At 37.3% G+C, this 24,066-nt stretch overlaps 3 protein-coding genes across 7 annotated transcripts; all 3 read right to left on the bottom strand.

The window, feature by feature from the left end:
- Positions 1 to 123: 123 nt before the first annotated feature.
- LOC122074574 (mavicyanin-like) lies at positions 124 to 22,709 on the bottom strand. Its single transcript, XM_042639458.1, has 3 exons — positions 22,669 to 22,709; positions 822 to 1,039; positions 124 to 750 (listed from the first exon to the last, which is right to left on the bottom strand). Exons 2-3 carry the CDS (start codon positions 1,000 to 1,002, stop codon positions 362 to 364), a joined length of 570 nt encoding a protein of 189 aa, XP_042495392.1. The 5' UTR covers positions 1,003 to 1,039; positions 22,669 to 22,709; the 3' UTR covers positions 124 to 361.
- On the bottom strand, positions 2,893 to 14,258 carry LOC122074571 (triacylglycerol lipase 2-like). Of its 4 annotated transcripts, XM_042639450.1 has the most exons (10): positions 13,856 to 14,258; positions 7,167 to 7,253; positions 6,918 to 7,049; positions 5,936 to 6,076; positions 4,996 to 5,106; positions 4,703 to 4,846; positions 3,899 to 3,939; positions 3,646 to 3,725; positions 3,434 to 3,529; positions 2,893 to 3,342 (listed from the first exon to the last, which is right to left on the bottom strand). In XM_042639450.1, the coding sequence occupies exons 1-10, from the start codon at positions 14,036 to 14,038 to the stop codon at positions 3,023 to 3,025; spliced, it is 1,335 nt and encodes a 444-aa protein (XP_042495384.1). In that variant the 5' UTR covers positions 14,039 to 14,258; the 3' UTR covers positions 2,893 to 3,022. The 4 variants fall into 4 exon arrangements, with proteins under 4 accessions (XP_042495384.1, XP_042495386.1, XP_042495385.1 ...); XM_042639452.1 differs by lacking the exons at positions 2,893 to 3,342; positions 3,434 to 3,529; positions 3,646 to 3,725; ... (4 more) ...; positions 6,918 to 7,049; positions 7,167 to 7,253 and adding exons at positions 10,039 to 10,524; positions 10,615 to 10,710; positions 10,826 to 10,905; ... (3 more) ...; positions 12,518 to 12,631; positions 13,582 to 13,710 and having other exon boundaries at positions 13,784 to 14,257; XM_042639451.1 differs by lacking the exons at positions 2,893 to 3,342; positions 3,434 to 3,529; positions 3,646 to 3,725; ... (4 more) ...; positions 6,918 to 7,049; positions 7,167 to 7,253 and adding exons at positions 10,039 to 10,524; positions 10,615 to 10,710; positions 10,826 to 10,905; ... (3 more) ...; positions 12,494 to 12,631; positions 13,582 to 13,710 and having other exon boundaries at positions 13,784 to 14,257.
- LOC122074573 (triacylglycerol lipase 2-like) lies at positions 19,053 to 23,424 on the bottom strand. 2 transcript variants are annotated; one of them, XM_042639454.1, is made up of 9 exons: positions 22,973 to 23,422; positions 22,762 to 22,890; positions 22,302 to 22,442; positions 21,560 to 21,670; positions 20,991 to 21,134; positions 20,315 to 20,355; positions 19,916 to 19,995; positions 19,591 to 19,686; positions 19,053 to 19,487 (listed from the first exon to the last, which is right to left on the bottom strand). In XM_042639454.1, exons 1-9 carry the CDS (start codon positions 23,174 to 23,176, stop codon positions 19,168 to 19,170), a joined length of 1,266 nt encoding a protein of 421 aa, XP_042495388.1. In that variant the 5' UTR covers positions 23,177 to 23,422; the 3' UTR covers positions 19,053 to 19,167. The 2 variants fall into 2 exon arrangements, with proteins under 2 accessions (XP_042495388.1, XP_042495389.1); XM_042639455.1 differs by lacking the exon at positions 21,560 to 21,670 and having other exon boundaries at positions 22,973 to 23,424.
- Positions 23,425 to 24,066: the final 642 nt, after the last annotated feature.

Genomic DNA, 24,066 nt, shown 5'->3' on the forward strand with positions numbered 1-24,066 from the left:
CTAGTATTGTCATTGTTGTGGCATAAGGGTNGCTTTATAATAATGAGATCATTCTTTCCTAGAATCTACTTAAATTTAATTTTGTGGTGGTAACTTCTATAGTGAAACCAATAATGACTATTCAATGAAATAATCTTGTAGAGATGCATATAATATCTACTTCAAACCATGACTAACAAGTATATTCATTTCCTCTCATGTCTCAATTCTCAAATCCCCAAGGGTCAGCCCAATAATTATCATAATATTAATGGATATATAAAATAAAATAAGATAAAATAAAACATATCTCTCTCTCTCTCACACACACACACACATATATCATAACTCAAGACCATGAGATATACAATCCGGATTTTAGCTAACTCTTTACTGTAAGAAGTGAAATGGTGATGGAAACAGATAACATCGTCAGAACCAAGTAAGCAAAAGATTGCAGCGTAGAAGCAGAAGAAGTAGAAGTAGGAGTAGGAGTAGATGATGAAGAAGAAGAAGAAGAAGAAGAAGAAGAGGAATCAGTATTATTGGCAGCAGAAGCAGAAGCAGAGAGAGTGTTGATCTTGAGCTTCATGCCCTGAGCACAATGGCCTGGAGTTCCACAAGCGAAGTACCTTGTCCCAGTCTTAGTCAACTTCACCACGTCATTCCCTCCATTCATTGAGTTCACAGAATTCCCTATGTTACAATTCTTGTACGCACTCTCGCTCCCCAGTTCCACTACACTGTGCAAACCCACTGTGTACTTGAACTCTGCCATGCAAAACATAACCATTACTATTAGAAGAATAAGAAGAGAGGGAGAGAGAGAGAGACTAACATACCGAGTTGGTCTCCTAGTTTGAAAGTATTGGAAGATGCCCAAGAGGTGAGATCAGTAGAGACATCCCACCCTTGACTCCCACCCACCACATGTTTTGTGGCATTGCCTCCTCTTGTCCCCTCCGACAATATTAATATCACCACCACCATCACCACCACTGCTCCTCTTGCACCACCACCCATTCTCAATATCTTCTTTTTCCTCTTCTCTCTCTCTCTCTGTTATGTTATGTGAGCTCGTTATTAGTTGTTTCTGGATTGAGACTTCCTCGTTGAGGTCTTTATTATGCACAGATGAGGAAACTTGCACTTGAATATGCTCAAATCATCATCCCAACTGACAACGGGGTGGGTATATATTTTAATTCAGAGAGAAGCGTCCCTAGAGGGACTATTTTGCAAAAAGCTTTCAGTTTCTTGGAAAATCATAAGGGCTAACCAGTCGTCACTTTGCCTCTCTGACCTCTCTTTCGCACTATTCCAACGAAGCATCACTATCCATAATTACCCAATTCCAGTAAAAGCTATTGAGCTATACATGGAACCACAGAGGCATAATAATCTTATTCTGTAGATCCACATTATTATTAAATTATTAGTTTGTATTGCATTGTCCGCAAAGCCACAATAAATTCACAATCATAATCCATTCCATCCAAGCCTTCAAGTTAAGTTACGGTAAGGTTCTTTAATCTTATTTTCTCAATAGCTTCGCTTATAAACTAAGTTGTACCAAGCCTTTCATCATCATCCTCATCAACCTCCTACTGAAACTACTTTCACACTTTATGCTCAATGTGGTACCTCGGACCTTATATACCTGATGGTGCTCGGAAGGATTTTTTTTTTCTTTTCTTTGGACAAATCGCATGTCTTCAGATAGGATTCTTCTCCATAGAACCCAATAAACAAGGAGTCATTCCACGGCTGGAAGACCTAGGGATGCATGCTTCCTGTCTTCTATCATGGGTTTTTTTAATAAAATTATTTTTCTCACACCTTCCACACTGTGGGTCCTTTGTGGATCAAATTGTTCTAGTATTGTCATTGTTGTGGCAAAAGGGTGTCAACTCGGATGGTTTCTAATGGGGGTTTCGGTCCAAGGGGCCAACCCCAAAACCGTCCCATTCATCAAACGGTTTCAAAATTAGGATTTGTCATGTTGGAAAATCAGCTCTAGAGCTGAACCGACCCATTTATAGTGAGAGAGGTTGGTTCTAGGATGATTCCCAGTTCTATTCGGTTTGGTTTGGTTTCAGTGCGGCTGAACCAATTTTCTTTCTGTTTTTTCTTATCAATTTGTAGTCAAGCTCTCTGTTAGTTAAAACGGGAACGGCAAAAAAACATTGTTCGGTACGGGCATGTTTTAAACGGATCAAAACGTGAACGGGACGGTCAAAAATACGGTCAAATACGGTAAAAACGGGGAAAAAATAAAAAACGGACGATACGTGTTTTAAACGTTTATATTTAAATAATACGGTGTCAAAAAAAAGGCAATATATAGACATAAATTGGCATAATAATTCTCTAAATACCTAGATAACAATCAAAACAAATAGCCCCATTTTAAACGTTTCTATTTTAAAACGTTTATATTTTTTAAAATCCGTTTTTTTACTATCAAAAAAACGGGACGGCGTTTAAAACGGCAAAAAAACTTCAAATAGCCCCGTTCCCGTTTTTTACCGACTTTCTGTGAAAAATTCGGCAAACGGCGTTTAAAAACGGCAAAAAAATGGGACGGCGTTTTAAACGCGTTTTAAACGCGAATAAACGGGACTCAAGCTACTATTTGTTCAGTCCGATCTGGTCCGGTTCAAGATTAGGTTTACATGCCTACGTAAAGGAAATTAATGGGAAAATCTTGGTTTTCTTTTAGGTTTTCATTCGGCACATTGGTTGGTCTGGTTCTATTTTGGTTTCTACTGATTCCAGAAAACCCCAAACCAAACCGGGTTTGGTGCAGTCTGGTCTGAACTGGTAAGTTTTGGTTGGTCCAACCGGTTCAGGCAGAACTTTGACATCCTGGGTGTGGCATGGGATATTCCCCTCCAACCGTCCAAAGAAAAATTGGTAAAATATAGATATGGGTTTGTGATATATTGTTCATCATATTACATAAGATTATTTATATTGATGAAACCTTATTAGTAAATAGCGTAGCAAGTGATGGATTTTGCTTGTGAAATGATGCAGAAGATCAGTGGCGTCTAAGGAAGGAAACGAGGGGATTGTAAACCTTCTCCTTGGCATTGAATCCCATGATGAAATCAGCGTGTGCATAATCCTTGATGAACACAGTGGTGAGTTTGTCTCCTTCGTGGAACTTAAGCTTCTCCAGCAACATCTCTACATCTTCAACGTCTGAAAGTGAGTCCTTTCCTCCGTAACTGATGAACAAAGGAAGATTTCTGGGAATGTTTGAGAGGTTATAGATGGGTGGTTTCTCTTGCCCGTAATTCTCTATGTTCATCTCTTGGTTCCCATAATCGAACTTTGAGAAGATCCCATCTCTGATAGCTGCAAAAATTTTCAAATATTTACTTAATATAATCACAATAATTAGTACTAATTAATAACCCTTTTAGTTCTTTATTGTATAGGGACTTACTTTGAGAGAGATGAACCATGTTCTTGGTTGATGTAGGCTGAGGCTCATTCTTCCAGAAGAGTTCAAGCGTGGAGGCATTGAGACAGCAATTAGTGCCTTGCATCATCATTAATACAATAATGAGTGTCTTATGATTAACTTAATTGGAAATATATATTGAAATTTGAGGTGAAAACTTATAAGAAACATAGCAGTCAATCCTGGTAGGTAACCTGAGAATTGGGAAATTAGATCATAGCAGTCAATCCCAAGATCCTCGCAGATTGAATTGAAAAAGTTGGCAACTTCTTCCCTGTTTTGATCCAATGAAACCGACTATTAATTCATAGTGTAATATCCTATTGACGGTGAGATCCTATGTGGGGAGGTCACCACATGGGTAGAGGATCCAGACTCATAAATAAATACTAGATATATAGATAGAATGAACTTTATTCAAATTAGTTAAATTTAGTGTGCTCTTACGGTTTAGGGTTAATCACTTCCACACCCACCAGCATGGCTGTCTGCTCAAGCGGAAAGATATAAGTTACATCAGCAACTAGGAAGCAATAAACCTGCTACTCTGCTAGAGAGTGGAGAAAAGTAAAGGCCCATAGTGAAATCTTGGTAAGGTTCGGACATTCCTTGGCCATGTGAATCCTACCCAAGCCATTTTGGAGGAGTAGATCATGGGCACATAGACGAAGTCTACAATATTTCAAGACTAATTAAGATGACACTTAGGCTTGTACTTTTAGGGTTGTGAAATGCAAATTTTCCACACCATGGAAATAAGGATAAGTTAGTTGGGATTTGGGTAGAACTCGTCATTAAAAGTTAGCCTTAAGGAAAGAGTGTTTAAGTCCTTTTAAGTTTTCACATCCTGTTACAAACATTCGATGTGGGATGGTTGCTTTTGTACAAAGTCCCATGAAAGATTGAGAGGAACAATTGGCATAGAACCATAGGGGAACTAACCCAAAAATTCACCTTTAAAAGCTAGTCTTTGAGAAAGTGTTCAAGTCCTTTATAAAAGCCTTGACATCGGACTACATGCATCCAATGGGGAATTGTTGCTTTTAAGAACTCATCCTTAAAAGTTAGCTTTCAAGGAGAGAGTGTTCAAGTCCTTATATCATCACAATTAACTACTCACATCCGACGTAAAATCATTGCTTTCAGGAGAAACGCCAACATGATTGAAAGGAGCAATTGGGCATGGAATCATGGGGAACAAGCCCAAAAACTATGTCACTCCATCATGGTTACGGTTATTTATGTACTTACCTCATATAAGAAAGTTTCAACACCGAATAAACCAATAGGATTGTTTATATGGCTCAAGTAAGCAATAGGGCTAAGCAAAGCAGCGGATTTCAACTTGTCCATCAACTTCCCTTCCGAAAAGGATGCCAAAGCATAGGTTGTCCCCTACATTAATCAGTAAATCAACTCAGCTAATTAGTTTTATTTCATTTGGTTCAAGTAATATTGCATATATTATCTATTATCTAATAATTAGAAATCAAAATTATAGAATAAAAATAATTTTAATGAGGATTATTTATGATGATGACGACCAAGGAATGCCCCACGTAATGAAGCTTCTGCCCTGTTTGATGGTAGATGAAGTCAAATGTAGAAGAGAGTTCGTACTCAGCGAGCTCGTCCCAAGACCAATTCCAATATTCCTGCCACAATACTTAATTAGTAAGATCAAGTATAAAGCAATACTAATGTCGTGCTTGGCCTGCATTCTCGAAATAATTTTGGGTCTAAAATACCTTTTGAAGCGAAAAAATAAAAAAGAATTAAATTTTAGAATATGATTCTAGACCCAGATGAATCTAATATGAAAATGCATATCAAACACAGACGCCCAAGAATATTTTTATGTTGAGCTCAGACTTCACATAAATGATTTAGTATGAAACAAAATATATAATACTGTTAGATCAAACACCAAGAAACACGAATAAAGAGAGACAATAGATCCGTACGACACAGAGATTTAACGAGGTTCACACACCAGGGTGGTGTGCTACGTCCTCGGGCGAAGAAGAAGATGATTCACTATGCAGAAGAAGGATTACACCCTAGCAGCGGCGAGGAAGAACTCGCCCGGAAACCCTAGCTTCGTGAAAACCCTAGAATACAATGACTCTCAACAAGCAACAGTACATTATATATATATATATATATATATATACGCCAAATAGCGGTTCGACCCATCGGGTCGCAGTCGATCCGGTCGAACCATACGCCCCCGCACCCCCATACGAGATACAAGATCAGTGATGGGCTCCGGGCTTGGGCCTATCGGCCCAAGCCCTCTGCTTCCATCACAGATCTCAGAAAAATTCCCATTCAGGTCGCCACCAAAATATGTCGGATCGGGTCAATCTTCAAAACGGGTCAAGAATTCGAGACAAACTTAACAAATACTATAATAAGAGAGCAGAAAAAATCCAAAAACACTATTAATTAAATGAGATTAAAGTGATGAAAACATATAATTACAGGTTGAGATGCATTGAGAGTAGCATGTTGGCGGCTGAATTTAGTCCCTCGGGTGTTGGCAATCCATACTTCAAACCCACTGTCTGCTAAGATGAATGCCAATGATTGTTGAGTATTTAGCAGGAGCCATGTCATCCCATCCTATATATTAAAAAAAAATAAAACACCTTCACTGAACTTGAACTGAGAGACTTTTCTTGAGCATTCCAATTATGTCATCCAAAATGAAAGGAGGAAGAACCCAAATAGAAGAATTCTTGAAACCACAACATGGTTTGCCAACTTGTAATTAACAAAACAGAAAAGCACCTCATCACCCACCAGTCACAAGTCATATACACCGATCTGATTTTAATTGAGATTGGGGTGTATTAGGTCTGAATCGGATACATTTAAGAGTTTGGATCCGTTGCTCGTATGATCACGTGATTTTATATACAAGTATCCAATATATATGTCTCATTTTCTGTCATTACAAGGGTGAAGAGGGATATATTTAAAAACAAAATAGACAAGTGTTGGATGCTTACATTTACTATCAAGTGATCATAAGAGCAGTGGATCCAATTTCTACATTTAACACTGATTTTAATTTTAAAAATGATTTTTTTCCCTTACTTTTTTACCCTTGATCAGATCCACCATTGTGGGGTCGCCCTAGAATCAACATCCCATGACCAAGAAAATGGATTGGCTGTTTGTACGATCACTTAATCGTACGTTTGTACGATCACTTAATCGTACAAGTCAACATCTAACACTTGTTCTTTTTGTTTCAAAATATATCCCTCTTTATCTTTGTAATGGCAAAAGATGAGCCAGGTATTAGGCTGACTCATATGACCAAGTAATCGTAGGAGCAGCGGATCCTATCTCGTCAGGATTTAGCCTCTCAGAGAAACAAATCCCAACCCATTTTGAAACTCGGGAGTTCCTAGTTCATCATAGAACATCAGTTTTTGATCCGTTTTTGTTAGCGTACCACGAATACACCGTGTTGTAGTAAGACAGGTTGTTTATTGATGAGCTTTCCACCACCACCACCTGAAGAACGTGGACACCCTGATGAAGAGATTCTTTGCATGTTAATCACATACCCATCTCCCGTTTTCACCTGATGAAATTAAGTATCAACAACACTTCTTAATCAACTCATCAAAAAACAACAAATGGTCCACTTGGCATTTCATAATTGACATGAAAAAAGAAGAAAGAAGTCTTTTTGTCTTACGTAGAACTCCTGGCATTGGTAACCATGTACGATCACAGCAGATTCGCACAGCCCCATAGGAGGAGGACGAGAAGGAGATGGAGATGGTGCAGGGCCAATCAGGGTAAAGGAGGTGCGATGGCTCGAAGCCACAACCTTGTTGGGTTTATTGTCCACATGGACAAACATGAAGATGATCATCACTGACCATCTCAAGAACCCTCCTCCTCCTCGTCGCAGATGGAGATCCATTAGAGCTAATAATGGTGGTATAAATAATTCTGGGGGTTTTTTTTTTTTCTTTCTGAGAGCCCAAGCAGGGAAAGTCTGTATGAAGCTGAGATATTCAATCTGCAGAGAGGATGATTTACTTATGAAGAGGACTCCTCCACCTCTACCTTTTAAAAGGAGAGAAAACTCAAGTGGGGAAAGGAGAAGGGGAGTGCAAACTCAAGAAAGGATGAAATATATACAGACGGATTGGATCATCTTCAGTTCAACAAACTGAGTAAAGAAATTTGAACTTTCACGTTGGATCTCTTGGGCACTTGTAAGCAAGTCAAGCAAGGGAGTTAGTCGGAATGACACTCCCCATCCCTTCCTTCCTTCCTCCCCTTTGACGTCTTCGTCATTGTCATCAGTTGTCATCGTTCGTTGGAACCGGAGGCGTGAAAGAACTGCAAAGTACGAACTGAACCCTACCTTTTGCGGATATATATACGAAGTACAGAAATAGTAAGTATTTGCGTAGATAGGATCTGATGTTCGTACGATCACTTGGTGGTACGAATCAACATCCAACACCTATTATTCTTTCTGCCATTACAAGGATACAATGGGCATATTTGGAATAAAAATGACAGATGTTGGATGCTGACTCATACTACCAGGTGATCGTATGAATAACTGATACATTTTCGTACTTGCGCTTTGCTTTCTGAGTATCTTGACATGTTGGGACGTCGGAGTTGGGTTAGATTGGGAAAGTATGATGCATTTGGTTATGAAGGGTCTTGAAGAAGCAGCTATCGCCATGACATGTCTCAAGTTTGAAACCGTTTTTTTTCTCTTAGGAGATCATATCATTCTCGTACGTCTTTGATATGTAGATTTGAAATTCATTTTCTCTCTTTATTTAATAGATTCCAAATTTATGAATAAGAAATGTATAAGATTGTTTTGATATTTGAATCTGACCTGGATTTAACATTCATCTCCTGACCACTTTTTCTTGAGTTGGGATGCCACCTGGCTGCTTTTGGACTGCTATCCTAATTGGCCCATTGACACTTGATAGAATATCTTCAAGGGGGTGATCAGTTTCGGTTAGGCCTAATTAATTTCCACCACTTTTAAACCCATGCATCAGGAGTTCAGATCTTCTCCAACTCTCTCAGCTCTAATTCTCTTCAATTTCTCACATGCACACGCTTAATATTGAATGTCAACCATCTAATTATGTGTGCACTCAATATTGAGCATGATGAAGCTGAAGGCGTACAAGAATGATTTTCATACGAGACTGTGAGCTCCCTATCTAGGTCCATAAAATTTTCGAAGGATTTATTGATGGGCTAATGGCCATATCCCAAAATTTCTTCTATATCCCTTAATAGGTTCTACTTTGGGTGTACAGTCGGTTTCGGTCGGTCTTCGTGGGCTATTTACTAATTGAGTAATGCATTACCTGAGATCTGATCCCGACCGTTAATTAAATGGTCGGTTGGATTTCATGCATAATTTAAGCAGTCAGATCTATCGGTGCAGGCCACCGCTTGACACCTCTAGGTTTTAGATGGGCTTTCACTGGGCCTAGCCTTCTTAATTGGCCTGTACCACATGACTTCGGCTGGAATTACTCAACGGCCCAAGTCATGCAAAGCCCAAGTGATTTTCAATCTCAGAGCCCATTCTTGATAACTTATCAAGATGGTTCACTTATTTGAGCCATGTGGGTAGGATGATACGGTAATTCTGACCATTTGATAAGCAATAAGCCAAGGTTTGTATTAGTCACATATCGAATTTGTAAAAATCCCTAAATCCGTTATTGGGCAGTCTTCACCGGATTTAGTTTCTCTTCAGTTCAGGTGAAAAGAGAATCTCTTCAATCGTGGGATCTATTTCTTTATTGAAACTGAGAAGGATATTTTTTTTCTCATATAATAGGAGATGGGAATTAACAATCAACCTAGAATCCAATCATAGTATCACATCGCCAATGATAAATAGAAAATTTATTCCTTTCCCATGAACGATTGAATTCTCTTGATGGGGTTTGTATCCAAAAATAGAAACGTGGGAAAAAAAAAACCCATGTACCTAGGCAATATTCAGTCCCCTCACATGTTTGTTTGCTTGTTTGTTTTTTTCAACAAAGTTTTTTTATCTTACCGTACAAACAATGTGGGTCCCATGTGGATGATATTGTTCCTGCATTGTCATTGGTATGGCATAAAAGGTGTCAATTGGGATGGTTTCTAATTGATTCTGATCTTATAACCCATCTCATCCCATCTGAACAGTTAGTAATTGATCCTAAAATCAGCTCCATAATCATCTCATTTATTGGATCCAAATTTTAGTGGGTCAATTCTGGGATGATTCCGATTTCAATCCCAAATTGACACCGTCAATGTGGTGTGAGAGATTCCCTCAACACTACTAGTGGCATGGGAATCTTCATCCTAGAAATATATGTGTCAAATAATGTATAATTTCTCCTTTATATCACATATTTTTTTTCAACAAAGATAATAGTGTCACTTCATATATGTACTCGAAAAAAATATACATGGCAATGATATCACCTTTTGATAAATGAAAATGATATGTTTCTATTAACTTATTTTTAAAATTCCTTTATACCCTTATCCTACAGAACTTTTGAAAATTCGATGAAGGGTAACTAAAATAAGGTGTCAAGCTTGAAATACACATACGAAGGTGTCATTTAGACGATACTCCCATTATTCATATTGATGGATTATTAATAGTAGTAGTAGTAATAATTTAGCAAAGTGATAGGTTTTTCTTGTGAAATCTTGCAGATGAACCCTTCAGTGACGTCCGAAGAAGGAGATGAGGGGATCGTAAACCTTATCCTTGGCGTTGGATCCCATGGGAAAATCATTGTGTGCATAACCATTGATGAACAAAGTGGTGAGGTCTTCTATTTTGTGGAGCTTAAGCTTCTCTAGCAACTTCTTTACGTCTACAAGGTCTGCAAGGTTATCCTGTCCTCCATAACCAAGGAACAAAGGAAGATTTCTGGGAATGTTTGAGAGGTTATAGATGGGTGGCTTCTCTTGCCCGTAATGCTCTATATTCATCTCTTGGCTCCCATAATTGAACTTTGAGAAGGTCCCATCTCTCACATCTGCAAAATTTTAAATATTTACTTATTATAATCACAAAAAATTAGTACTAATTAATAACCCTTTAAGTTCTTTATTGTATAGTGACTTACTTTGAGTCAGATGAACCATGGTCTTGGTGGAGGTAGCCTGAGGCTCATCCTTCCAGAAGAGATCAAGTGTAGAGTCATTGAAACGGTAATTATTGCCTTGCATGCATTACATTAATACAATCATTATCTTATGGTTAACTTAATTGGAATATATAATGACATTTAAGATGAAAACTTATAAGAAACACAGGAGTCAGTCCTGGTAGGTAACCTGAGATCTCGGAAATTAATTCATAGCAGTCAAGCCGAAGATCCACACAAAGTGAATTGATAAAGTTGGCAACATCATCCCTGTTTTGATCAGTTACCAATGAAACTGATGAGTATATCTTAGTTCAGAGCTTCTCACCTCTAGTAAAGGCTTTTACCCTGAACAAGTAGAGAGACTGGATCAACTCTCCCCACGTGGGGAAAGGAGTTACCATAAACTGTGGAAGGGTTATCTGGAATAGTTACCCTAGAGTAATTATTAATGCATCTTTAATTCTTAGTCTGATATCCCATGGATGGTAGGATCCTGTGTGGAGATAACCCATGAGGAGATGATCCATTCCATACTCATAAGTAGATGCTACATAGATAAATAGATAAAACTTTATAGCCAAACTTAGTGTGCTCTTACTCTTTGAGATTAAACTCTACAACACCCATCACCATAGCTATCTGCTAAACGGGAAACACATAAGTTACATCAGCAACTAGTTAGGATGCAATAAACATGCTACTCAGCTTGAGAGAAGAGAAAAATAGAGGCTAAAACTATACTTAGGGTTCTGAAGTATAAATTTTTGCTCGTCCCATGGAAATAGGTATCAGTTTGTTGGGAATTGGGTATAAATCACCTTTGTTAGTTTTGAGGGAAGGAAAGAGGGTTCAAGTCCTTATAAATCTTCACATCGAGTGACTCACATCTGAAGCACAAAATCATGGGGGACATCTCTATCATGGTCAAGACTTATATGTACTTACCTCACATAAGAAAGATTTGGCTCCAATAATGGCTATCTGTGAGATATGGCTTATGTAAGCAACAGGACTAAGCAAAGCAGCGGATCTCAACTTGTCAACTGACTTCCCTTCTGAAAATGCTGCCAAAGCCACCGTCGTCCCCTACATTAATTAATTAATAAATCAACCATAGCTTAGTTTTATTTCATTTTGGTTTAAGTAATATTGCATATACAATCAACTAGTCTATATAAACACATATTAATTAGAAATCAAATAAAGACTATGACCAAGGAATGGCCCACGTAATGGAGCTTCTGCCTTGTTTGATTGTACACAAACTCAAATATAGCAGGGTGATCGTACTGAACAAGCTCGTCCCAAGACCAATTCCAATATTCCTGCGATAATACTTAAATTCATCAAATAATGAAAACTTTACCAAAAATAAATAAAAGAAGACTACTTACATTTTGAGTAGTACTAAGGTTGTGTTTGGCATGTACTCCCAGAATAGATTTGGGTAAAAAATATATCATGAAATGAAAAAAATAGAGAAGAACAGGATTCAAAATGTGTTCTAGACCTGCTAATCTATTCTTAGAATAAACGCAACCTACTATGAGATCAAAGCACTTTCACATAAGTGGCTATGTATGAAATAAAATAATAGTGTGCCTTAACCACCCACACCCCCCCCCCCTTTAAAAAAAAAATACAATACAATAGTAAAAGAGCAGCAACAATCAAAAAGACTAATGTAATGTTTGGCATGCATTCTCGGAACAAAATCTGGGTCTACTATGCAATTTGAAATAAGATTTTTATTTATATTTTCTTCAAAATGTGTGTTCTAGACCTAGAATGTAATATGAGAATACAGATCAAACACAACCTTTATAAGATTAAAATAATAAAAAATGATGATTACAAGTTGGGATGCATTGAGATTAACATGTCCACGGCTATATCTAGTCCCTCTGGTGTTGACAATCCATACATCAAAGCCACTATCTGCTAAGATAAATCCCAGGGACTGGTGAGTACTCAGGAGCCATATCATCCCATCCTGTAAATTTACACAACAGAAACCATATTACCTCAAAAATATATCAATTATCTTAAAAAAAGACCCTCATCACCACAAGCAGGGTTCTAGGAATGGGATCGGTGGAATCGGCTGGGTTGGATCATCATCGACTGAAGCTGATCTCAATTCTTGAACGATCTCATATTGATAAATTGGTACAAACAGTATCATTTAAAGTGTAAAATGGTAAAAATTTAAATAAATCCAGATGTAAGTCTGTCTGACACGAGCTGATTTGAATCTATATGAGGGCTAAGACCAATTCCAAGAACTATATCCCTAGTCGCAAGACTCAACTATCTTCTGAAAAGAGATGCAACAATGTTAAAAAGACAATTATCTTATTTGCAATCGTATTTGGATGGAATCCAATAAATGATGGAGTTACTTGATATTATAATCATCGTTGATCAGCAGGAAGAATATACGGCTCTTCGAGAATGTGTCATTTCGGGAATACACCTGTGACCAATCTTTCTTCACTTTTAGTCAAAAGGACCTATATATCTTTCTTCACCCCCCCCCCCACACACTCTCTCTCTTTCTCTCACACACATGCACACACCCAAACTACACGAATAATGTTGCCATAAACCTAGTTTAGTCACCGAACAGTGAACACAGAATGGAAATTTGGGCTTGGTTAGCTAACAATTTTTAGTTAGTGTATGACTTGCGACTACGGATATAGTTCTTGGAATCGGTCTTAGCCCTGATATAGATTCATATTAGTGGATTGGATTCCACCAAATATGCTTGCAAATAAGATAATTGTCTTTTCTTCATTATTGCATCTCTTTTCAGAAGACAGTTGAGTTTGGCTCATTTGCAGATCTCTCTCTCTCTAACCCTTTTTTTGGTGCAACTCTCCCCCTCTCTCTCTAACCCCAGGACCTTAAATGAACAGATATACATCCAATTTAACGTACCACGAGTATACCGTGTTGCAGTAAGACTGGTTGTTTATTGACCTTTCCACCACCTCCTCCTGAAGAACGTCCACCCCCTGATGTTGAGATTCTTTGCATGTTAATCACATACCCATCTTCTGTTGTCACCTGATTATGAGTACAGCTCAGTAGTAATAATAATAATAATAATAATAATAATAATAATTAAAAAGTCTCTTACGTAGAACTCCTGGCATTGGTAACCCCATATGATCACAGAAGACTCGCACATCCCCGTTGGAGGAGGAGAAGGAGATGGAGATGGAGATGGAGAATGAGGAGAAGGAGATGGTGCAGAGCCAAGCAGGGTGAAGGAGGTGCGACGGCTCGAAGCCACAACCTTGTTGGGCTTATTGTCTGCAAGGATAAACATGAAGACGATCATCATCACTGACCATCTCAAGAACCCTCCTCCTCGTCGCAGATGGAGATCCATTAACTTATGATAGTAGTAACAATAATTTCTTCTTCTTCTTCTTCTTTTATTTTTCTTTTCCTCGAGCCCAAGCAGGGGAAGTCTGTATATATGAAGCAGAGATCAATCTGAGAGTATTAATGTAACTTTTACAAAACTATGTGATTTACTTATGAAGAAGACTCCTCCTCCTCCTCCTTCAAGAGAAAGGGCGAGAAAACTCAGTTGGGTTTTCTTCATCTCTTCTCTTTCTCAGTTATATGTATATAAACAGAAAGAAGTGAATAAAGAACTTTGAACTTTCGGATTGAATCTTTTGGTACTTTGTAAGCAAGTCAATCAAGGGAGTGACAGTGCCACCCTTCCTTCCTTCCTCTGTCATCACGATCGTCATCATCCTACGTAGAATCAGGTAAAGCTGCAAACTAATACTCAAATTGTAGTATTTGCTGCTTTGCTTTATAACTTTCCATCTTTTGGGTCGTTTGTATGATTCGGAAAGTATAGACTTAGCAGACGTCCACGCGACATAATATTTTTCGTCCTCAATTGGACTACAGCCTACAGAAACGCGGCAAATATCTTGTGTTCTGTTGTACAGGTTTGTGGTCAGATTCAGAAGAACCGTTAACCGTTACAGCAAGTAAGGCTTTTAGAGTTATATGAGTATTTTGACAAAACTGTATTATATAGATAGGTAATCTAAAGATTTGAGAACGAGTGGCTAACCTTATTTCTTTCTTTTAATGAAGCATTCCTAATTTCATTGTGGACATAAGCAATCTTAATGAATCACGTAAATTTGATTTTTTGTTTGCAACTTTCAATCGTTTTTTGCATTGTTTTATGTTTTATTTCTAAGCTTCACCATTAGTCACTGTACCCCAAAATAGAGATTCAAAATAAACTAGAGAATAAAGAAAAAGGAAGATAATTCTCTAGGTCAGCAACATAGAGCAGCACAAAAGAGTGATTTTATACATAAGAAAATAGTGAAGCCGCATTTCATGGTGAATCTTCACCATTCTCCATTGGCAAAATGGTCGCGGTACGTACAGAAAAATAGGAATGCAGAACGTTCGGAGCTTGGTGAATGTTTACGTAAGTGATATGATTGACACGTATTAAATATGTTAATCCTGCTAACAGAGTTGTAAACAGTTACAACTCTGTTTAATATTATTAATATTTAAATAAATAAATAATAAAAATCCCAATATAAGCGGACTCCTCTTTTCATTCCGCTTAGAAATCTCGGTCCTCTCTTTCTCTCTCTCCTTGCTTCTTCTTCAAGGTTGTTCCTTCTATCTTCTTCCTTTTTCACCGCTCTCCAGTCTAGTTGAAGTTTTGTTTATCAATTTCAGTGAAGATTTGCATCAATGGTAAATTCTCATAGGTTAATAACATCTACCCAATAAGTAATAATAAAATCCTAGATATTCAACAGTTTTGTTCACTTTATAAATTCAAATTTGTCTTTTGCCATACATGCAAACTTTACTGTCCAAATCCCTTCCCTGATGATTAATATGTAAACATGGTATTTGGATATGTGTGACCAAGTCTCTCATATGCTCAGTGCCTGAAAATAGTTATGTTGATTTTTTTCTTATCTCATCCTATTTTGAAAGAGAGAGATGATGATGATGGCGGCTGTAGAAATAAGGAACGATGTTGAAGAAAAAGCAAGGAGAGAGAGAGAGAGAGAGAGAATTGAGATTTCCCAACAAAATCGAAGGAGGAGTCCGTTTATATTGGATATTTATTTATTTTTATTTATTTATATAAAAAAATATTAGACAAGTTAAGTAACCACATCCGTCCTCTCTCCACCCTAAAAACTAGAAATCAGTTACAATATAAAAAACTAATAGATGGTTTAGATTAATCTAAACTTAAATGGACGGTTAATATTAAAAGAAAGTGAAAATAAAATTGCAATACGTTCTGCTACCACTCGCCCTTCTCCATTTCAACTTTCAAGTGGGTGTCAATTTTTTTTACCAATAAAAACGGTTGGAGGATATTAAGAAGAGAATTGTTGAGAGCCAAGGGAATTAAAAAAATAAAATAAAATCCAACCAATATGAATTCAAATCCGTATCAATATGATTGAAATCAACCCCAGTTCCCATGACCGACTTGAATTCTAACCCAACTGTCTTTAGACAATAGTTATGGTCTATAAATATGTATGCATTGTAACTTTTGCTTTCCCATTGATAGAACAACTGAAATGCATAGATTTGTGATTCTTTAAATTTTTTTCATACTTTTTCATTATTTTTTAATAAATTATCTATATATTTTATTTTTATTTAAAAAAAAAAAGTAAAATTTGACTTGCCTGATCAGGTTCGACTCACCTGTGTTATACTAGGTTTTGTTGTGGATGGATCGAACTGAAAAAATCTGATTTTTCAACACTAATGCTTATGACTCCATTTATTTCAACATAAACTTGATGGAGGCAAATAAAAATGGAAGTATGTAAAAATCTAATAATAAAGTTTGCTCCGAACAATCTAAAAAGATGAACCTTGTGCTTCATGTGGAATCGTTGCTTTGGTGCAAAACACTAACAAGTTGCATGTAACAATGGGGAACTGGCCCCAAAACTAGGCACTTCATCATCCTAATCCATTCGATTGAAGCTCTCAGCGTTTATTTAATATTCATACTTGCCTCATCAAAGAAAGCTTTAACGGCAAATGTGCCAATAACAGAGATCATGTGTTTCAAATATGCAATAGGGCTAAGCAAAGCAGCGGATCTCAACTTGTCCACCAACTTCCCTTTCGAAAGCAATTGTTATCCCCTGCATTAATTAATTAATAAATAAATCATGGCTTAGTTTTATTTTATTTGATTCAAACTATTGCCTATATTATCAGCTAGGGCCTTGTATGATAATACTTCTGTTTTTTTGTATTTCTTGTATAAGCCTATTTCTGTTGCTTTTTTGTTCTAAAGATGAAAAAAAAAAAAAAAAAAAAAGTTAAGAAAATGGACAAAAAGTAATTTGCATTACCAAACTCTTTTTTTCCCTAGAATTTAAGCCAGAAATAGAAATATCAAAGGTTATTTTGGAATAGAAACATGACCTATTATCATGCGGGCCTAAGTGATTGATGATTAGAACTCAAATTACATAATACAAAGGATTATATATGAAGGTCACGACCATAGAATGGCCCACGTAATGAAGTTTCTGTTGGTGTATAGTGTCTTGTATTCCGTCACAGTTTAACCCAGGGAATATTGGTGTAGTGCCTCGACAGGCAAGACGACGGTCCCGCTAATCGTGGGGGTTGCAAGGGGGTAGGAGACCCCCCTGCATAGCAGGGCTGTAGGGGGCGCAGGCCCCCGCTCGAATTTTTTATTTGAGGGCAATTGTGTAACTTTTAGATTGGGGTTTTTCGCTATATATTTGTAGCGAGTGTTTCTTTCTCTGTAATGCAAGCAATACTAAGAGGTGTGAGGGACGAGCGCTGTAACCCTATTCTTCATTGATAGTGAAGTAGGATCTCATCTCACCGAGGAAGTAGGCAATCTTGTCAAACCTCATAAATCGGTGTGCATTGCTTGTTCTTGTTTTTCCATTATCTTCTGCATTGTTTTAGGGTTGCATTTCCACAACCTCTGCCCTGTATGTCGGTATACCAAGTCCAATGTAGCAGGGGAGATCATAATCAATAAGCTAATCCCAATACCAGATTTTGAGTAATATTATGTTGTTTGGTATGCATTCACATGATAAATTTGGGTTTAAAACACATTCTAAAGTGAGAAAATAGAGAAGAATAAGATTTCAGAATGCATTTTATACCCTATATTTCGAGAATGCATTTCAAATACAGCCCAAGAATATACACCAAACATAACCTTATGTGAGCTCAGACTTCACAATTGATTTTATTTTTTTATTTTTTTTATTTTTAGCTCCAGTGCCTCAAATCAAGAGATCAAATTTATATCCAATTTTAACGTACCACGAGTACACCGTGTTCCAGTAAGACTGGTGGTTTATTAACATTTCCACCACCGTGTCCACTCCGGAGTCCGGATTCCCCACCCAAGTCGCTCAGCAGTCCCCTAAGTCGATGGCTTGGAAATGATGGATTTTGTGTCTGATCCCCTATCGTAAAAATGTGGAGTTCTAATTTTGAATCTATATTAATAGATGGAAAGATTATCTTATGATTTCTGATAGTGAATGGATACCATTTGATGATTTGGTTTATACTTTCTGCTCTAAATTGGATGGAGTTTTCATCCATCATTACCCATTTACTGAGTAGGTTTTGATGGTTTTCAGATCCGAGAGCCGATTCTAGGGTTTTAGGACCCATTTTGACCGGTTCTGAGTCGATCTGATTCGGAATCGATTCAACACCGATTTCTGTTTTTAAAACCCTAATAGAGATCCCTCCGCCAGCGCAGGTGGCGTTTCCAGGAAGGGTCTAGAAGAACGTCTTTCATGGTCTTCTCTGACGAGAGACAAGCAACAACACCCAAATTCTACCGATCTCGAAAGCCGATTGGAGGAACGTGGGAAATTTGAGAGAGGAACGATGAGATCATGGACAATACAGCGGGGGCTTCATCTCTTCAATACCTTTTCCCGATTTGAGGTTTTCATTCTTGTGAACGAAGACCTTATGGTTCTGGTTCTTGCTCCTCATCAGGTTTTTTCGGAACATCTTCCGAGAAAATTGCATCTTTTTACTCTTCAATTAGGGTTTTCCAACAAGGATTTTCTTGCAACGGACCTCATTATGTATAATTCGTATGAGAATCATTTTTGTACGATTTGATCCATACACAAGAAATTCATTACATTTTTTTTTTAGTTAATTGTACATACAAAGGAATAACACTCGGAATGATTCTATATGTGTGGATAAGATTGTTCGAGAATGATTCTGAAAACCCAAACAATACATAACTTTGAAAAGAACCTTTCATGTGTATCTAATTTTTCTCTCTTTTTTAAGTAAATGTTCAGTGTTCAATTTCTAAAATCCTTATCCAATTATGTAAATGATCAAATATTCATTTCTAGGCATACAACCATATCCAAAATCCAAATCGACGTTGGTTTATATATGGTTTTTAAAATAGTTGATTATTGTATGAAGGTTAATAGATCAGTGGCGTCTTAAGAAGGCAATGAGGGCATTATAGACCATCTCCTTGGCGTTATCAGCCATGATGAAATCAAGGTGAGCATAATCCTGGATGAACAAAGTGGTGAGCTCGTCTGGATCATGGAATGTAAGCTTGTTCAGCAATATCTCTACGTCTGTAACGTCTGAAAGGGCGTCTCTTCCTCCATAACTAAGGAACAAAGGAAGATCTCTGGGGACATTTAAGAGATTATAGATCGGTGGCCATCCTTGCCCATAATGCTCGAAGTTCATCTCTGGGCTCCCGTAATTGAACCTTGAGAAAGTCCCATCTCGAACACCTTCAAAATTTTAATTATTTACGTATTTAATATAATCATCACAACAATTAGTACTAATTAATAACCCTTTTAATTCTTAATTTAATGTACAGGAAGAACTTACTTTGAGAGATATGGACCATGTTCTTGGTGGAGGTCGGCTGTGGCTCATTCTTCCAGAAGAGTTCAAGCGTGGAGGCATTGAGACAGCAATTTTCACCTTATTGCATTGTATATCAACAAAAATTAATATCATACTAGTTATTACTATATTTTGATAACTTAATTGGAAACATTTGGATCAGATTCTGGTACAAGAACCATTTGTTCTCATATTGGACTGATTCACACAGGTGGAAACCATCAGATTGTACAAGAATGGTTCTAGTACAAGAATCTGATCTACACTCGAGAAAGATAGACAAGGGTTGGTTGGTATGGTAAGTAACCTGTGAATGAGGAAATTAGATCATGGCAGTCAATCCTAGATTTCATGCAGAGTGAATGGATAGAGTTGATAATTGCTTCCCTGTTTTGATCAGTCAATTACCAATGAAACTGAGTAATTAAGTCTAATTAAGTTTAAGCTTCTCTCCTCCAGTGAAGGATTTTCCCCTTAATTAAGTAGATACTAGAGAGTTTGGATTAGGTTACGGTGCCTAATTCACAGCTGGAATCCACTCAATCTCTCAGCATGTTGTAAGAAGAGAGAGATAAAGTGCATTCGAAGTGTGGTTCAGGCACCATACGAGAATGATTCTCGTATGAGGACCTGATCCGAACTCAATACTAGATAGATAGATAGATAAATTTTATGCCAAGTTGGTCATTAGTGTGTTCGAACTTACGATTTGGGGTCGAACTCTTCCACACCCATCAGCATGTTTATCTGCGGGAAAGACACAACGTTACGTAAGCAACTAGTTTGCTCTGCTAGAGAGTGGAGTAGCTAGGCACATAGACAAAGTATGTATATATATATATATATATATATATATCCACAATATTTGAAGACTAATTAAGAAGTGGTATCGGGATTTAGTTGTTGGGACACGGGTAGAACTCAACCTTAAAATCTAGCATTAAGTAAAGAGTAACCAAGTAATAACAAAAAATTTCTGCCACCCACGGAGTATGATTCATGCACCCACCATCCTAGGGTCATAATTGCATCCCTATTTAATATAGTTGATGATGCTCCTCCCACTATTTCTAATGCCCATCCCAAGAGACCCAAATCCATCAATGAAAGAAATCTTCCTCCAAGCTCTTATCAACCTTCACATTTAAAGATGTCGACTTGGAATCGAGAATGAAATCAATCTTTTAAAACAAATCAAATTGAAAATGTCCGATTTTGATTATGGTTTTGAAAGGTGAATTTTCATTCAGTTTCGGTTTAGACTAAAAGTCTCCTTCTTGAATTGAACCAAATCGAACAAAAACTAAATCATACTAAATCCTACAATCATGTGTCTTTGTTGTATACTTGCCTCATACAAGTTTCGATTTATGTATACTTACCTCATACAAGTAAGCTTTAACAGCAATTGCAACAATGGCAGTAGTCAAATGGCTCCTGTAAGCAACTGGGCTAAGCAAAGCAGCGGACCTCAACTTGTCCACCAACTTCCCTTCCGTAAAGGATGCCAAAGCGATCGTCGTCCCCTGCATTAATTAATAAATCAGTCGTTGCTTAATTTTCTTTCATTTGGTTTAAATAATAGAAATTTCTTGTTAACACTCCTAACGTATTAACAGATTTGTAATTTTACTTTGTTTTGTTTTAAAAAATTATTTAAGAGAAGGATACAAAATATATTACAAAATTGAAAGTCATTTAATGCAGTTCTTATGTAAAAGGACAAATATATTTTTATTAAAAAATTACATTAAGTGCTTTTGAGAATAAAACAGGGTAATTAAATGAATGTGATAAATTTAAATATACTTGGGGAACAAAAGAAGTCTAATACACCAATAGAAGTGTCATTTAGACACTCTTGTAATATCATTGCATATATTATCTACTAAGCCGCTAATTAGAAATCATATTAAAGAATAAGGAGGATTATATATATGAAGATCACAACCATAGAATGGCCCACATAATGAAGCTTCTGGCCTGTTTGATTGTATACCAAGCCTGATGTGGCAGGGAGATCGTAGTCAACAAGCTCATCCCAAGACCAATTCCAATATTCCTACGATCAAGAAGTTAGTAACTAGCAATGAAAACCTAAAATGGTGTAGAACTTGAATGGAAATAGAAAATAAATAATCACACAATGCAAACATTTACGTGTTTGGCAAGATTGCCTATGTTTATGATGAGATGAGAAAATATCTGCTTCACTATCAATGGTAAATAGGGCTATAGCCACTCGTCCTCAAGGCACTACCTAAATTTTAAGTAATACTAAAGTTTTGTTATGTATGCACTCTTGAAATAGATTTTGGGTGTAGAACACATTCTTAAGCTAGAAAATAGAGAAGAACCGAATTTTTGAATGCATTCTAGAACCAGAACTAATTCCTAGAATGCATATCAAAACAAATCCAAGAATGCACACCAAACACAACCTTTATGTGAGCTCATACTTCACGTAACTGTTTATGTATGAAACAAAGTAATATTGTAATCTGACAACAACACTAATGTTATGCTTGGTATATTTGCATTCTCCAAACTGATTCTGGGCCTAAAACTCATTATGAAATTCGATTCTTCTTTATTTTTTTCACTTTCAAATGCATTCTAGACCTAAAATCTAATCTCCATAATGCATATCGTTAACAGCCTAAATAAATTAAAGTGAACAAAATGATCATTACAGGTTGGGATGCACTGAGAGTGACATGTTGACGACTAAATTTAGTCCCTCTAGTGTTTGCAATCCATACGTCAAATCCACTATCCGCCAAGATGAACGCCAATGATTGTTGTGGAGTATTCAAGAGCCATGTCATCCCATCCTATATAAATACGCACAATAGAAACAATCACCACCACAATATATCAATTATCAGGGAACAGAAAAAAAAAAAACTCATGACACCCACCAACATGGTTCTAAGTATTGATTTCAAATCGGCTGTATTGGTTGTACTGATATTGATTGGGACCGATATTCATACTCAACCAATCTGAATAAAGTATCAGTGTCGGAATAGGAGTAAAATCATACTTGACCAAGTTCCTTCTCTCTCTCTCTCTCTCTCTCTCTCTCTCTCTCTCTCTCTCTCTCTCCACAGGGCCTGAAATCAAGAGATATATCTACTTAACGGTACGTACGCCGTGTTGTAGTAAGACTGGTTGTTTATTGACCTTTTTTCCACCGCCACGACTACCACCTGAAGAACGTCCACCCCCTGATGTTGAGATTCTTTGCATGTTAAGCACATACCCATCTTCTGTTTTCACCTGACAACAACTCATATTCATCAACAACACACTTTAATCAACTCAAAAGCAAAGAAGAAGAAGAAGAAGAATTCTGTCTTACGTAGAACTCCTGGCATTGGTAACCATGAACCATCACAGAAGACTTGCACACCCCCATAGCAGGGGAAGGAGTAGGAGGAGGAGGAGGAGTAGGAGCAGGGGTAGGAGGAGGAGTAGGAGGAAGAGCTTTTGCACGGCCGTATATGAAGACGATCATCATGACTGACCATCTCAGCATAAACCCTCGTTGCAGATGGAGATCCATTAGTTAACAATAATAATTTCTGATTTTCGTTTTCCCCCAGCCTAAGCAAGGGAAGTCTATATATATGGAGGAGCTAGCTGAGAAAAATATTGTAATTGACTTGTGGAGATTTTTCTACCCAAAAAATTTTACTCTATGAAGATTTCTACCCTTTAAAAAGAGAATGTGGATCAGGTTCTCGTAGAAGAACTATTCCTGAAAGCATTAATCCACACAGATTGAATTCACCACAGAATTGGTTGTTGGATGGATTCCATCCGTGTAGATCAATACCGTATAAGAATATTTCTCATACGAAGACTTGATTCGCTCTTTTGAAAATACGTGAGAAGTCAAAGGGAAAGTGCAAACCCAGGTTGGAAAAGGGAACCCATCCTTTCTTTTTCTCTGCTATAAACAGGAAGAAAGAAGAAACTATAGAACTTTCATTTTGGTGTTGGATCTCTTAGCAAGCGAATGAAAGCAGAGGGATGAGTACTCCATATAAGATACTCATATACTTTTGAGTAGTATTTGGTCCTTTGCTTTCTGTGTTTTGGCCATTTGGGAGGTTAGATGATTAGAGGAACAAGGAAGGGATGATGCATGTTTCGTATTCAGCTACCTGGCTTATAGGAACGGAAACTCAACACCCTCTGCTACCACTTCTCCTTAACGAATCAGTCTCATATCTCATAAATGTTGATCGATGCAGCTCAAAAAGTATATATAAGCAGGATTAATAATAGTATGAGACTATGATAGGAGGTTAATCACGCAACTAGCTTTCTTAGAGATAGTGGCTCAACCAATAAGGGGATTGAGATGACAGGGGTATGTTTTTAAGAGTGCGGATTAGGTTCTCTTGATCCACACACATGGAATCGTACAAGAATGGTTCTCGTACAAGA

Source organism: Macadamia integrifolia, chromosome 3, assembly GCF_013358625.1.
Source record: "Macadamia integrifolia cultivar HAES 741 chromosome 3, SCU_Mint_v3, whole genome shotgun sequence".
Lineage (NCBI taxonomy): Eukaryota > Viridiplantae > Streptophyta > Magnoliopsida > Proteales > Proteaceae > Macadamia > Macadamia integrifolia.